This window comes from Narcine bancroftii, chromosome 1 (assembly GCF_036971445.1).
Source record: "Narcine bancroftii isolate sNarBan1 chromosome 1, sNarBan1.hap1, whole genome shotgun sequence".
NCBI lineage: Eukaryota > Metazoa > Chordata > Chondrichthyes > Torpediniformes > Narcinidae > Narcine > Narcine bancroftii.
In genome coordinates, this window is record NC_091469.1 from 370990690 (window position 1) to 371006596 (window position 15907).

The 15907-nt window shown below is 41.1% G+C and overlaps 1 protein-coding gene and 1 long non-coding RNA gene across 6 annotated transcripts in view; one reads left to right on the forward strand and one right to left on the reverse strand.

Moving 5' to 3' along the window:
* LOC138751227 (uncharacterized) overlaps positions 1–15907 on the forward strand; it is a 95638-nt gene that overhangs the window by 73480 nt on the left and 6251 nt on the right. The window contains exons 2-3 of the long non-coding RNA XR_011349771.1: positions 1100–1364; positions 1467–1564. This is a non-coding gene — a long non-coding RNA (uncharacterized lncRNA). The remainder of the gene's footprint in view (positions 1–1099; positions 1365–1466; positions 1565–15907) is intronic.
* efhb (EF-hand domain family, member B) overlaps positions 1–15907 on the reverse strand; it is a 101178-nt gene that overhangs the window by 47444 nt on the left and 37827 nt on the right. For all 5 annotated transcript variants that reach the window (XM_069913216.1, XM_069913227.1, XM_069913217.1 and 2 more), the window contains 3 exons: positions 11915–12025; positions 10164–10293; positions 9803–9886 (listed from right to left, as the gene is read on the reverse strand). In XM_069913216.1, the coding sequence (XP_069769317.1) occupies positions 9803–9886; positions 10164–10293; positions 11915–12025 (325 nt within the window). The remainder of the gene's footprint in view (positions 1–9802; positions 9887–10163; positions 10294–11914; positions 12026–15907) is intronic.

Sequence of the window (15907 nt, forward strand, 5' to 3'; positions counted from 1 at the left end):
ATTCTCCCTCTGACAAATATATCTCTGCATCTGCCCAAACATATCCCCTGTAGTTCCAATTATTTTAACCACTCATGATAGGGCCATCGTCTCTTTCCAGGAAATATCCTGATGAATCTCTTTTGGACTGCCTTCAATACCAGTATATCCTTTCATAAACGAGGAGACCAAACAGTGTGCAGTTCTCCAAGTGTATCCTCGTCAATTGCCTGAAAATTTCAGCTGTAATTCCCCATTTCTAAACTTCAAACCCCTGGCAATAAAGGCCTATATGGTAGTTGCCTCCTTCGCTACTTGTTGCACCTACCTACTTAATGTTTTACAATTAATGCACAAGAACACCATGATCCTCTGTACTTCATTTATCTGCAAGGTTTTACCACTTAGTTAAATCTGCCTTTAGATTCATCTTAATGACATCATACTTTCCAACATGAAATTCATTTTGCCAAGTCCTTGCCCATTCAATCAACCCATCTATATGCTGTTGCAGATTCCATATATCCTCATTGAAACATGCTCTCCCATCTATTTACATGTCATGGGCAAAACTTGGATATCAACCATTCCAAATTTTATTCAAATACATTGCCTCTTTTTCCTTTGGGCCATTCATATTCCCATAAAAGTTATCTCTAGTTTATATCCTCATACATGTCATACGTTTACAAGTATCACCTTGTACTAATTAGACCAGGATCTTTGCACAAATGCATGGTATATTCAAACCTGCCTTTAACTCTAACTTTTGTTAATTGCACACTAGATTAACAAATGAATTACAAAGAAGTGATCCCCTTCAGTTATGTAGCACTTGATAATCCATAATGCATGTCAGAACAGAAAACAGGGATATAAAATTGCTAGTGGAGAAAATAAGTGAAATGTTAATATCTGCTAATTGTGGATTGTGTATATTTTGTGCATTTTAAAACATCAAGTTCCATAAATTGGTTGATATTGCTTATAAGTGACAAATACCTTCAATTTACAGCAAATTAAAATATTTCTGCATCATTTAGTTCAAAGAAAAAAATGACCAACATGCTTCTGTTTTGGGATCTGAGCAATATCTATGACACCATCTATTGTTTCCTAGAAAAGTTCCACTTGTTCCAGCAGTGATAAACAAGAGAGATCACAGATGTTTGAAAACTAGAACAATACACAAAATGCTCGAGGAACTCAGCAGGATCTATAAGAAATAGAACAAGATAAAAGATAAACCAAACAGTAAGAAGGCATACAAAACTGAGGAAGACAGAAATATTCCAGATACAAGAGTTAAACTAATGGGAAAAGACTTGTTTTAAGATATTATTCAACCTGGTCTGTGAACAAAGTGTAGAGCAAACATAATTAAAGTAAGTAGTACATTCTTAAGATGAAGAAACAATAGATATTATTAAAACATGGATGCAGAAAAATAAAGATTAAAAATGTAATATATTTTATTCATTTTTCAGGAGTTGGACAGCATTTATTGTCCATCCCCAATTGCTCCAAAGTTATTTTACAAGTAAACCACATTGATGATGAAGGAATCTCATCGGAGTCAGTCTGGGTAAGAATGGCGGATTTCCATCACTAAGAGTTTTTACAATAATCCTGTGGCTTTGGTAATTGGTAAAATCTAGGATTTATTTTTAAGGCCAGATTATTTACTGAATTTAAATTCCATAATTTTTATTATAGGACTCTTGATTGTTGGTCCAGCCTTTCAGATTATGAGTCTAGTGGTTTAATTGCTTTGTCACCACCAAGCCCAACTAAAAATGGAAAAATAGTAAGTGGTACTAAGCCTTAAACAAAAATTGAATGCAGGTCAATTGGGGATAAATAATTGAATTGGGGATAAATAAATTAGAAATAAAGACCCAATGAGTCCAAAGGAAACCTAGTAGCAGAAAGAAGATACCTTTAAAATTAGGGAAATGAGTAATGGACATGGAATAATAATCATGGGTAAGTTCTATATCTTGAAATTAATTGGCCATAAGAGAGGAATACAGTGAATAAAGGAATGGAATTTCTACAATGTGCCGAAAAATCCTTTCTAACCCTCTGCAAGAAGGCTAAAAAGAAAAGGATAACAACCCAACTTAATAATCAGTTATGAACAAGAGCAGGCACCATAATTAAAATCAGGGGAATATTGTGCTTAGTTCTGGTCACCTGATTATAGGAAGGATATGGAAGCTAATGGAGAGGATGAAAAGGAGATTTACAGGATATGGCCTGGATTGAAAAATACATATTATGAAGCAAAGTTAGCAGAGATAGTGGTTTTTCTTTGGAACAAAGGAGGATGAGAGGTCGCTTAATAGGTCTACAAGAGTATAAGAGGCATAGATAAGGTAGACGGCCAGCAACTTTTTCCCAGGGCAGGAGTAGCAAAAACCAGAGGACATCAGTGCAAAGTGAAGGGAGGAAAGTTTAGGGAAGACATGAGGGGTAAGTTACTTTGTTTTTTTTTTTAAAAAGACAATATAGTGGGTGCCTGGAATGCATTGCCAGGGGTGGTGAAGGCTGGAACAGTAGGGGCATTTAAGACACTCTCATACAGGCACATGGAAGAAAGAAAAATAGAGGGTTTCATTTTTTTTTGTTAGGTATATGTAGGTTGGCACAACATTGTGGGCCAAAGGGTCTGTGCTGTGGTGTAATGTTCTATGATACTATACAATAATTAGACAATAGTTGTGAAATTAGCAAACAGGATAAAGGTCAAGCCACAAGAATTTGATTTGACTGGAAATAAAATATGGAAAAATAATAAACAGACAATAAACAATATGCAACAGAAATTGAAACAATTTAAACTATATTCCAAGTTAACGGAAAATGTGCAGATCTAAAGCAATAATGCAATAGTACCAAGCAAACTAATCTCCAAGCTATGATCTTGATCTCAGCACCCCTCTCTGCAATTAGATCCACAGCTTTCTATCCCACTGTAGCACAGATAAAAGCTCACACTCGACTGGAGGGAAAACTAATGCTTTTATTAGCTTAAAACACAGGTAGGGTTCATGAACAGGCTTCAGAGGGGTTCAGAGTTTAGGCAGGAAACCAGGGTTATTTATGGGCCCCTAGGGAGGAGCCAGGACCAGTTATCAGTACCGGACACTTCCCATGAATCCCAGTTCACTACATTCACCCCTTCCTTCAGAATTAATGGTCTGTGGATGAAGAGAACAAGGATCAGAAGCCAGCAATAGACACTGAAGAGAAATATTTACAATACTACTTACAGATTCAGGTGGTCCAGGGGTCTGCAGATCCTGGTAGAGCACTTTAGCACCGGGGGGCCTTGAGCTTCTTGAGTCTCCTGGTCCACCTATGATGGAAGGGTAGTGGCTGGGGCTCCAGTTCGACAAAAGAGGGGGTTCACTCTCTTCCTGAACCAGGTCCCCTGAGATTCTGGGCGGGGGTGGGGAAAAAGAGCTCATGGGGCACCCAAGGCAATGGATCCTTGGTTCCGGTAGGTGCCAGATCCCTAATGGAGACTGTGTCCTCCCTGCCATCAGAGTTCTCCATGCAGGCATAAGTGGGGGTGACATGGAGCAATTTCACCCTCTCCACCAGGGGGTCAGTGTTGCTTCTCCTTATGTGCTTCTTGAGAAGGACCGGACCAGGACTAGTGAGCCAGGCTAGGACTGTAGTCCCCAATGCTGACCTTCTAGCAAATGTAAACATGAGCTCATGAGGAGTAGCATTGGTCGCAGTGCAGAGTAGTGACGAATTGAGTGGAGTGCGATCGGGAGGACATCCTGCCAACGTGGGTCTGGAAGGCCTCTTTGCTTCAGGGTGAGTTTGACAGCCTTCCAGATTATGGCATTCTCTTTTTCAACCTCCCCATTCCCATGGGGGTTGTAACTGGATGTGATGCCCTTCACCAGCAGGTACTGACACAGCTCGTCGCTCATGAAGGTTGAGCCCTGGTCGCTATGAACATAGTCAGGATATCCGAACAGGGTGAAAATAGAATCTAGGGCCTTCATAATGGATGAGGCGGACATGTCTTGGCACGGGATAGCGAACGGGAAGCGGGAGAAAATAGGTGTTCCCGTTTGTGGAGGGGAGAGGTTCCTTAAAATTGACATTGAGCCGTTCAGGTGCGCTTTTGCAGGACGAAAAAAGTGCGGCTTGCACTCAGCGCAGACTTAGCATGACCTGGTCATTTCCCTGACGTCTTCTATTGAGTAGGGCAAATTGTGGGACTTGACAAAATGAGCCATCCAGGTGACCTCTCAATGAGGGAGCTCATCGTGTATGGCCTGCAGTTGACAGGTGTGTGGGGAGGCATAGCATCCGTTGGACAAGGCATCTGCAGGGTCATTAAGGGCCCCTGGCCGGTAGGCAGTGTCAAAACTGTAGGCGGAGAGTTCGATCCTCCACCTAGCAATTTTGTCTTTCTTGATTTTTCCCCTCTTAACGTTGCTGAACATGAATGCGACAGAGTGCTGGTTGTGAGGAGCATAAATCTTCTACCAACCAGGTAGTGCCTCCAGTGCCTTACAGCTTCTACAATGGCCTGAGCCTTCTTTTCCACAGATGGGTTCCTGAGCTCATGGCCTTGAAGCATCCGTGAGAAAAAGGCAAAGATTGAGAGTAGCGGCCGGGGCTACATCTGAAGCGTCACTTTCCATTTGGAAAGGTACGTTCTCATCTACCACATGCATGGTGACTTTCGCAATGTAACTTCAGAGGTAGTTAAAAGCCATCTGGGCTTCGGCCAAAAGGGGGAAAAGTGGTGGTCTTTAAGAGGGGATGAAACTTGTCAGCATATTGAGGGACCCACTGGATGTAATATGAGAAAAACCCCTGGCATCTCCTCAAAGCATTTGTGGATTTGTGGTTCCGGGAAGGGGAATCTCTAACAGGGCCAATTATGCCATTCTCCACCACATAGCCAAGGATAGCCAGTCGTGTAGTCCTGAATACACATTTGTCAGAATTGTAGGTGAGATTCAGGGGTCTCACTGCATGGAGAAAACTCTGGAGATTGGCATCATGGTCTTCCACAGTGTGGTCACAAATGGTGACATTGTTGAGGTAGGGGAAGGTAGCCTTCAACCTGTACTCATCCACCATCCTGTCCATCTGCCACTGAAAAATAGAGACCCCCATTGGTAATACTGAAAGGAACCCTCCTGAACAGATAGAGTCGACTGTTAGCCTCAAATGCCATGTACGGGCAGTGCTCGGAACAGATTGGCAGCTGGTGATAGGCAGCTTTCAGGTCGATGGACGAATAGACCCAATACTACGCGATATCATTCATCACATCCGAAATGCGAGGAAGGGGGTATTCGTCTAAGAGTTTGTATCTGTTAATTGTTTGGCTATAGTCAATCATTAACCTTTTACTACCACCACTTGCGCTCTCCATGGGCTGGTGCTGGGTTCAATGATTCCTTCCTCCAGCAGGCACTGGTCTTGGTCTTTATGAACTCCGTCTGCCATGCTGTACATCCTGCTCTTGGTGACGATAGGCTTACAGTCGGCAGACAGATGTGTGAACTTTAAGTTCAGCATGGAGAGGCTGCAAGTGGATTCTGGTTTTGAGGACCCTTCCTTCTGAACCATTACCAGGAGAAGGGGACCAGAAAACTTCCAAGGTCATACCTTTTAAGTCCAGACCCAACAATACTGGAGCACACAATTCATCTAAAATGTACAGGTGAAATTTACAAAATTCCCCCCTTCAAACGACAGATGAACTATACAATGTTTCTGTACCCATGCCAAATGGGACTGAGATGCTAGGAAGATTTAGTAATTAGAGGGGTACATTTTTAAGTTATATTTTTGCACTGTCTGAGAGTCTATGAAACTTTCTGTGGAGCCTGGGTCAATCAGGCACTTGGTCAGATGTCCATTTACCTTCACCATAGAGTTGTTGAGCTGGTGAGGTCTATTCTGGTCGAGGAACAGCGAATACCAGGTCATCGTAGATGCTGTGTTCTTCACTTGAGTGGCCCCCTCCATCCTGAGTCAACCTATGCAGGTAAGATGGTTCCGACCTTGTAGAATGGCAAGATGGCCACCCTCCTTCCTCCTCTGATGACGATGATGATGATGGCGCCGAATTCAAAAATCAGGCTGCTACAAGATGGTGGCCAAGCCTTTTCACGGCCTTTTCCGTAGGTGGAGATTTGCGCAGCAGGTGATCTTGGATGAATCCGGCACAGATGGCTTGGGGCTGGAATCAGATCCAGGAGCGCAGGCCATGGACTTCTCCGGACCTCTCTTCATGTGGCACACCCTCGCCCAATGTCCCTTCTTCCCACAGCTGGAGCACGCCAAGATTTTGGCTGGGCAGCAGGCACGGGGATGCTGTCCCTTGCCACAGAAAAAGCACTCCCAGGCTCAGGAAGCAGCAGCTGTTAGAGCAGGGGATGTCATAGCAGGAGCTCCTGGTCCTTGGAGGTGCTCACCCGAGAGCATGTGTTCGCTGACCTCCAGGTCATAGTTTTCAAGACTGGTCTGTTCCAGTGATTTGGCCAGCTCGACATTGCCAGTGAGGTTCCTCCTTCCTGACTCGAGCAGTCACTGCTTCATGTACCTCGAGCGGACTAGGGTGTCCCGGATCTGTTCATCTTCCCGCTCGCGGCCTAAAGCAGCCTCATGCCTGCACTTCTTAGCCAGCTTCTACAGATCCAGCAAGTAGTCATCAATCAACTCTCTGGGCCGTTGGCAGCATAGGGCTAGCCAGTGCCTCGCTAGGACCTTGTTCTGGCCTTCATGTAGTGGGCCTTCAGCGCTTCAATGGTGGCCTCATATATTGGGTAGTCTCGGATGACTGCATATCCTTTTATCCCTACCCTTGAGTTGAGCACCAACCTCTAGAGCTCGTCTGTATGGAAGATCTCCCTGGTCGCATTCAGGTAGGCCTAGAAGCAGTCTAGCCAATATGTGAACTCCTCAGCCACATTGGGGGACTGGGGGTCTATTAACAGCATACTGGGCTTGAGCAACACCTCCATTCTTGTTTGTAAGCTAATAAAGTTGTAGTGTAGATAAAAACTCACACTCAACTGGAGGGAGAACTAACACTTTTATTAGCTTACAACACAGGTGGAGTTCATGAACAGACTTCAGAGGGGTTCAGAGTTTAGGCAGGAAACCAAGGTTATATAAGGGCCCCTGGGGGAGGAGCTAGGAGGTGGGACCAGTCGTCAGTACAGGATGCTTCTAGTGAATCCCAGTTCACTGCACCCACAGGCCACAATAAGTGAGGACTGGTTACAACACCTCCTCCATGATCATCCTCAACAATGGGATACTACAAGTCTGTATACTCAGTCTCTATTACACACGCCTGTACACCTATGACAAGGCCAAAAACAGTTTCAACTCTATAAATTTGTTGATGACAACTCCATCATCGGCAGGATCTCTCACAATGATGAAGCTGACTACAGCAGGGAGATAGAGGGACTTGTGCTTGGTGGCCGGACAACAACCTCTCCCTCAATATCAGCAAGAGAAATAGTTAATGTATTTCAGAGGTGGGGTGGAGCTAACTATCCACTCTGCATTAATATGATAAGGTGGAAAGAATAGATAGCTTCAAAGTTCCTGAGGCACAACATCTCTAGTGACTTGTCCTGGTCCACCCACATCAATGTAATGGATAATGAAGTGCACCAGCACCTCTTCTGTAGAAGCTGAAGAAAACTTGGCATGTCACCAGCAGTCCTTAACAATTTCTACAAATGCGCCATTAAAAGCATGCTATCAGGGTACATTACTGAGTGGTATGGGAACTGCTACACCTGAGATCAAAAGAAAATTCAGAGCATTGTGAATATGACTCAACCTATCAAAGACACCCACCTCTTCTCCATCAACTCTGCAAGGGATTCCCCCTCGCTGCTCGCCATCTGCAAGGGATTCCCCCTCGCTGCTCGCCATCTGCAAGGGATTCCCCCTCGCTGCTCGCCATCTGCAAGGGATTCCCCCTCGCTGCTCGCCATCTGCAAGGGATTCCCCCTCGCTGCTCGCCATCTGCAAGGGATTCCCCCTCGCTGCTCGCCATCTGCAAGGGATTCCCCCTCGCTGCTCGCCATCTGCAAGGGATTCCCCCTCGCTGCTCGCCATCTGCAAGGGATTCCCCCTCGCTGCTCGCCATCTGCAAGGGATTCCCCCTCGCTGCTCGCCATCTGCAAGGGATTCCCCCTCGCTGCTCGCCATCTGCAAGGGATTCCCCCTCGCTGCTCGCCATCTGCAAGGGATTCCCCCTCGCTGCTCGCCATCTGCAAGGGATTCCCCCTCGCTGCTCGCCATCTGCAAGGGATTCCCCCTCGCTGCTCGCCATCTGCAAGGGATTCCCCCTCGCTGCTCGCCATCTGCAAGGGATTCCCCCTCGCTGCTCGCCATCTGCAAGGGATTCCCCCTCGCTGCTCGCCATCTGCAAGGGATTCCCCCTCGCTGCTCGCCATCTGCAAGGGATTCCCCCTCGCTGCTCGCCATCTGCAAGGGATTCCCCCTCGCTGCTCGCCATCTGCAAGGGATTCCCCCTCGCTGCTCGCCATCTGCAAGGGATTCCCCCTCGCTGCTCGCCATCTGCAAGGGATTCCCCCTCGCTGCTCGCCATCTGCAAGGGATTCCCCCTCGCTGCTCGCCATCTGCAAGGGATTCCCCCTCGCTGCTCGCCATCTGCAAGGGATTCCCCCTCGCTGCTCGCCATCTGCAAGGGATTCCCCCTCGCTGCTCGCCATCTGCAAGGGATTCCCCCTCGCTGCTCGCCATCTGCAAGGGATTCCCCCTCGCTGCTCGCCATCTGCAAGGGATTCCCCCTCGCTGCTCGCCATCTGCAAGGGATTCCCCCTCGCTGCTCGCCATCTGCAAGGGATTCCCCCTCGCTGCTCGCCATCTGCAAGGGATTCCCCCTCGCTGCTCGCCATCTGCAAGGGATTCCCCCTCGCTGCTCCCCATCTGCAAGGGATTCCCCCTCGCTGCTCCCCATCTGTAAGGAATTTTCACTGCTCCCCACCTGTAGGGTTCAAGCCTGAAACGCCGGTTATGGGCTCAAGCTGGAAATGTCAATTATGTATCTTTACCTTTGCTACATAAAGGACACTGATTGACCTACTGAGCTTCTCCAGCATTTGTGTTTTTACTCTATAAATCTAGCTGCCTTGAAAAAGAAGCCATTTCACCAAAAGTACTCATTCTATCCTAATTGCACTCTCTTCACCACCACCCTGCCCCTTTCTATGGGATATCTACTAGGCTGCTCACAAAACATCATGGAATGTGAGACAATAAACTTGAATTTGAATGAATTAAGGACTAATGAAGCACAACTGATGAATAATATACTAGGAAATAAATTCATCTTTAATCAACAATATTATTTGTGTCCTCTTAATCTTCAGCTACGTTTTAGTCTTCTATCCCTTGGAATCAAAGATGACCTACTTCCACTCACGTTCCAAGGCATTTGATGAGGCCATCCTTAGATACACAAACTCTGCTACAGATGGAGGTTCCTGATGGGGAAGGCAAGCTGGTTGTTTTGGAGCAAGTGTGCTCCTTCCAACTGTTACACTGGGTTTCTTTATACACTTAACAAGTGAGCTTGTTGATTCAGAAATATAAAGTCTGTTCAATGGCTCATGGTGCCTTGGTCACATGCAATAAAATTTGACTGATAAGAAGCCTCTAACAAAATTGATGCAGATACCATAGACTGCAATGCTGCATGGAGGTGCAGATATATTTCTTGGCTTTTACTTGTTTTTGCAGAGGATCCATCAGTCCATTTCTCAAATACCTAATTTTGACTTACGGATCAAGACCTTTTCCAACTTGATGGTGAGTTTTTTCTCTGAAGTCATCAATTTTTTTTGATATGACCTTTGCAGACTTTTGCCTATATTGAAAAGAATTGAACATTAAAATTAATGTTTAATAATAATAATATTTAAGCAATATCATGAGCTGTGAGGCAACAATTTATGAACGCATTACTAAAATTTAGAATTCCATATTTCTGCCTCAGTCCAAGGAAGCCTGCCATTAAAGTAATAAAGCAGTCTGTTCACACAGCCAGCAGCAATATTTAATTTGTCAGGGGTGGTTTGGGGGTTCATGTTTCAGTGAAGAAGAAGCTGGATTTCATCGCAATCAGTCTTGTAATGAATACTTACTGTTGCACTTCAGTTAACCAGTGCAGTGATTTTGCAGCCATTCTTCCATCATTGTAAAAAGGAGTCTCTACTCCAAATGTACTTTCTTTGCTAATTCTTGACCAATCATATTTTCTATCCACCGGTTCCCCTGTGAAAATAGTTCAAATGAGTTTAAATACTGGAATCCCTTATTCTTGCTCCATTACATTTACCATTACAATTTTTTGTGTTATTGTTAAGAACACCAGTCAACATGACCCAGCCTTTCCACCCATGTTGATAATTTTTTTTTTTTTAAATGCATATTGACCTGTTTGGTTCAGATTGATTATTTTTGAGTTAAAGTTTTCATTAAATAGTTTAATCTGGTTTTAAAAAAGTTGTGAATAAAGAATTATACCTTAATGCTCCAACAATCTCAAGTGCCCTTGATTTTGAAACCACCATGCCAAACTAGCAAATGACTTGGCTGGTAACAAGATCTACTTGCAATAATACTTGCATTATCCTGGAACTATGCCTAATTATGTAATGAGAGCTATGCAACAACATATTTCATCATTTACCATGCAACATGTATTTGCATTCAGTAGATCAGCTGTCTGGACTTATCTGTTGATGTCCTCTAGCAAAGACCTGAATGAGTCTCCAGATATTTGGTGGCATGTACCATCCTATGTCCTACTTACCCAGTTGTGGAAGGTTGCTGGCAGTGATGTCCATAAGGAACTCCTCAAGAAGTCTTTGACCTAAAAGAACCAGTTCAATCTAAATCCTCTCACCATGAATGGTAGTCTGGGCTGTCTTGCTGACAGGCACTGTTGGAGGGAGTTGAGGGAGGCCTAATGCTGTCACCCTGAGGAACCAGAGAAGTCCAAAGAATAACACAGCAAGAATCTGTGTGATCTGTTATAGGGTGTATTTCTAGACTGAACAGACATTCTCAAAATCTTGTTCATTTCTAAAGTGCTATTTTCTGATTTCAATGTAAGCATCCACTCCTGTATTTAAGTTGCTGAATGACTTCTGGATATACTGCAAAAGGAGTGAGGACTTAGTCATCATACAGTTGTGCCTATCTATATGAAATGAAGACAACTAGCTCCTCCACATTGGACAAATGAGCTCTAGATTCCATTCAGATCCCTGAGCAAGTTGAAGATGAACTCAACCCTTCAAAATTCTGACACTGTACTTGGACTTTAGAGCAAGCCAAGCAATGCCCCAAATATCTCATTATTATCTCATCGATACACATATAAACATTCCTGAGATATTTCTGTATTGTATGTACTTATTAATAACAGTTCAACATACACCAATATCTGGAAGATGATACTTCTTCATTCCCTAAACTCTTAGCTCCTTTTTATTAAAGGCATTGCTGTAGACCCTTCATATTGACCTGGCACACGCAGTTCCCATCTTCAGAAAGGAACCATCTCCTCTACTGCTCATGAACATGGCATAATGGAATCTGCAACCACATGAAAATAGGGCCAATGAGGTCTCTGGTTGGTCACTACATAATCGCCTCCACTGGATGCTTGAAGAAGAACCCAAATGAGAATTGATCAAAGAATCATGGAGTCATGAAGGACATAAACAGACTCTTTGGCCCATATAAAAATTGCTCCTCTGATTACTACCAAATCCAGACTTTATGCCACTTCTCATTTCAATTGTAACCCTTTTTCATGTAGAACCTACATTATAGTATGTAAATAAAAATTCAGTTTAATTTACATATACATGTCATGTTTCCTTACCAACGTTGTAATCATTATGTGTTACAATATATAATGAATGTCCACTTTGCGATTCGTCATAAACTTGTTGTCGAGTCTTTGGGGGGTTGACAAGCTCACCAGCTGTGATATCTGAAGTAAATATTTCAATATTGATTTTTGATCAACATTACAATTAATAATTATCAAAATTTAAATTAAACATTTAACATGGTGCAGCTACCAAAATGAATGCTACCAAAGTCAAAATATTACACCCACCCACACATATGAATTCATCCTGCCTCAAGATAGACTCGAGCTTCTATACATCATTAGAAGTCCAACCAATTTTCTGAAGATGCTGCTTTTTAATAATGATTTGTGAGATCTCTGTGCTCAGGTCAGATAGATTACTTAATATGGTCTGGTTAAGAATCACTGAACTCAAATCTAAGGTATGAGGTCATTCATTTGAACAGTCATGTCCTTGGTCGTCAAAAATGGACGTTAGGTTAAACCCATTTTCCAACTCTGTTACACAGTCCTGTAATCATGGTTCTTCAACTGTTCATACACATTTCATATACTTGGCGACCACTGCGCACGCATAGTATTGTCCAGTGCTTTTGCACGTTAATTTGTGTATCCTTGGCATCGGCCACTTACACAACATTGGGGCTTAATATTAGTCAAAAGGACATTACTCCTTAATCTTCTCCCGAGGACAACCTCATTTTTCTCAATGCCAAGTTCCTCCACCACCATTCCTTATCTGAAAGATAACAAGATGTGTGGCCGGAATCATTTATCCACTGTGTCCATTCCAAGCCTACACACTACTGCATTCCTAACACCTACAAACCAATCCCACCAGACCTGACCATGTGTATTCAATACACAGGCTGTGGCCTAATTAGCATTGCATGCAATTCTACTATAACCCTGATGTTATATTCCGTGGCTCAGCTCATGAAGGAAAGCATCTCATTGAGGTGGACAAAAATCAAGGGAAGAATAGATCAAGGAACGCAGATCGTTTTTTGCCTGGAGTAGAAGAAATCGGTATCCACAGGTACTATTGTGACATTTTAAGAAAAAATTAGACCGATACAAGGATAGGAGAGGTTAATAACTGTGGTTAGTAATGGATGACTGAAGGTGATAAGTGAGTGGGGAAAAAAGGTTGAGAGGAATAATAGGCCAAAGGCAGACAGGTGGGGTCTCATACTGGCCTCATTAAGAACATATGAGCATGTTCACCAAGGTCCATCCACATTATTTAATATCCCCCACTCACCATTTTTTGGCTTGACTTGTTCCACTCACTGTCTCAAGTGAGTTTCCTCACACATCTCTAGATTTATAATAGTGATTATGTGCTTTTTTAAAAAAAATAAATTGCCAAATTATGCTGTCCAAAGTTTACTTCCTGACTGTCAATTGCATAACCAGTCTGAGTCATCCTCAAATGATCATGTTCCCCATATTTAGGCCTAAATACTGTATATTTCAAAAAGTTAAAGACCAGGGGGCATGCCGTGATGGCATAGAGAGAAGACTTGGAAAACGCCTCTCCTGGCAGAATTAATTAATACTTGACTTTTTTTTTTAATGTTAAAGTATTGAATAACTTTTAAATTCTTCTCGAGGTCTTAAAAGATGGTTGCAAAAGAAAATCTAGAACACAAACTGAGTTGGTTCATTTAGAGCAATCCAGATTTATTTAAAAAAGATATTCTGCTGATAATATAGCTAAATTAATTAATTTAGTTCATAGTTCTCATTAGTTGTATCGTTAGATGCTGAAAAGGATTTTGACAGATTAGAATGGAATTATTTATTTAAGGTTTTGCAAAAATTTCAATTTGGACCAATATTGGATTAAAGCTTTAAATAGAAATTCTTTGGCTAGAATAGTTACAAAAGGACAAATTTCTTCTTTTTCATTAACTAGATCGGCTGAACAAGGTTGTCCTTTAGCTCCTGCATTATTTGTTTGAGCAATTGAACTATTAGCACAGTCAATAAGACAATATTTTAGCTTTAAAGGAATTAAAGTGAATAACGAGAAGTATAAAATTAGTTTGTTTGCAGATTATGTATTTATTTATATAACAGATCCTTAAAATTCTTCAATTTCTTTAAGATTATGGGGAAATTCCTGATTATAAAATTAAATGAGATAAAGATTAAGTTATGCCATTAGTAGAAGGAGATTATGATCCGATTAAATATTTAGGTTTTAGAATTGTTAGAAATTTAGATAATATGTTAAAGTTAAATTATGTTCCATTATTTAATAAAATTAAAGATGATTTAAATAGATGGAATGACTTACCTATTACCTTAATAGGCAGAGTGAATTGTATTAAAATGAATATTTTTCAAGGATTCAATATCTTTTTCAATCTATTCCTTGTTTAGTACCCCAAAATTTTATTTTATTTTTTATATATAAGATCTTAATTCAATTGTAAGGTCATTTTTATGGAAAGGGAAAAATTAATAAGGTACCTTTGGAAAACTTAACTTAGAAATTTGAATTAGGTGGTTTATAACTTCCACAATTTCAGAATTACTATAAAACTGTAAATTGAAATGTATTAAATTTATTTTATTTGGGTGAATAAAATTGATGAGAAGTCGATGTCAGAATTTATTTATAAATGGAATTTAAAAATTTTAATTGGTAAGGATCCACCAATTTTGAAACATTTAATTGAAATATAGAATAAAATTGATTATGAGATAGGTGGAAAAGGAAAGATTTCAGCGAAAATTCCCCCATAATCAAAATTAAATTTTTCCTTTTGCTGTTAATAATCAGTTTTTAAAGATATGGAATCAATTGAGGATTTTAAAAGTTGAAGATTGTTTTGAAGCAGGGAGATTTGTATCCTTTAATAGAATGAAGGAGAAATTTCAAGTTCCTAGTAATACCTTTTTTTGGTACTATCAGGTTAAAAATTTTATTGGGAAAATTAGGTCATAGTTTAAAATTACCTAGACAATCTGCTTTGGAATTGTTGCTTACTAAGGAAGAAACAAATAAGTTTATTTCTGAGATGTACAAGTTATTACAAAATAAAATGCCTAAGTTGAATATTGATAAATCAAGAATGAAATGGGAACTTGACTTAAACAGGAAGATAGACAAAAATGTTTTGGATACAAGTTGGTTTTGGAGCAAGTATTAAAAGCGAGTCTACCGTTTGATCCAATGATGTTTGTACTAAGGGTTATTTAGTCAATTGCTTTAGGACCAAGACTGTCTATGTACCAAATTAAATTTTTATGTTTAGCTTTGGCCATTTTAAAAAAATGTTCGGCTATTACTTGGAAATCTGATTTAATTTTAGGAATGCAAAAATGGCACACTGAAATGAAGTCCTGTATTCCTTTAGAAAAGATCATGTATAATTTGAGAGATAAATATAATTTTTTGTGTAAAAGTATGGAGTCCATATTTAAAAATTCTTGATTTGAAGATTTAATCTCTCAACCCACTCCGGAGGTGTCTCGGTTTCCATAGCTAAAAAGTTGATTATTGTTTTTAAGTGATGATCTCCTTTCTTTCTAGGTCAAAGGGAGAGGAGGGAGGGTGTTAGTGGGGTGGATGAGGGAGGTTGGGGGAATTTTATTCATTTTTTAAATATCTGTATGAATATATTATAAATAATGTTACACGATTTAAAATTTATAAATAAAATATTTTTTTAAAGTTAAAGACCAAATACAAAGCTCTCAGAAAATTCACTTAGTGGCATTCCAGTTATAAAAATACCTGTGAAGCATTATCTTTTGTTTTTCTTTGCAATGGAAACAATTTGAGATTTAGTTTGCCACTTTCCCTTAGATCCCATGGGCTTTTACTTTTTATTGACTAGCATCCTATGAGGGATCATGTCAAAAAGCTTTGTAAACATCCATATGGATTGTATAAAATATAATTCTCTCATCCATCTTGCTTGTTACCTTCTTAAAACATTGTTAGTCAGATGGGAACATTCCTTAATAAATCCCTGATTAATT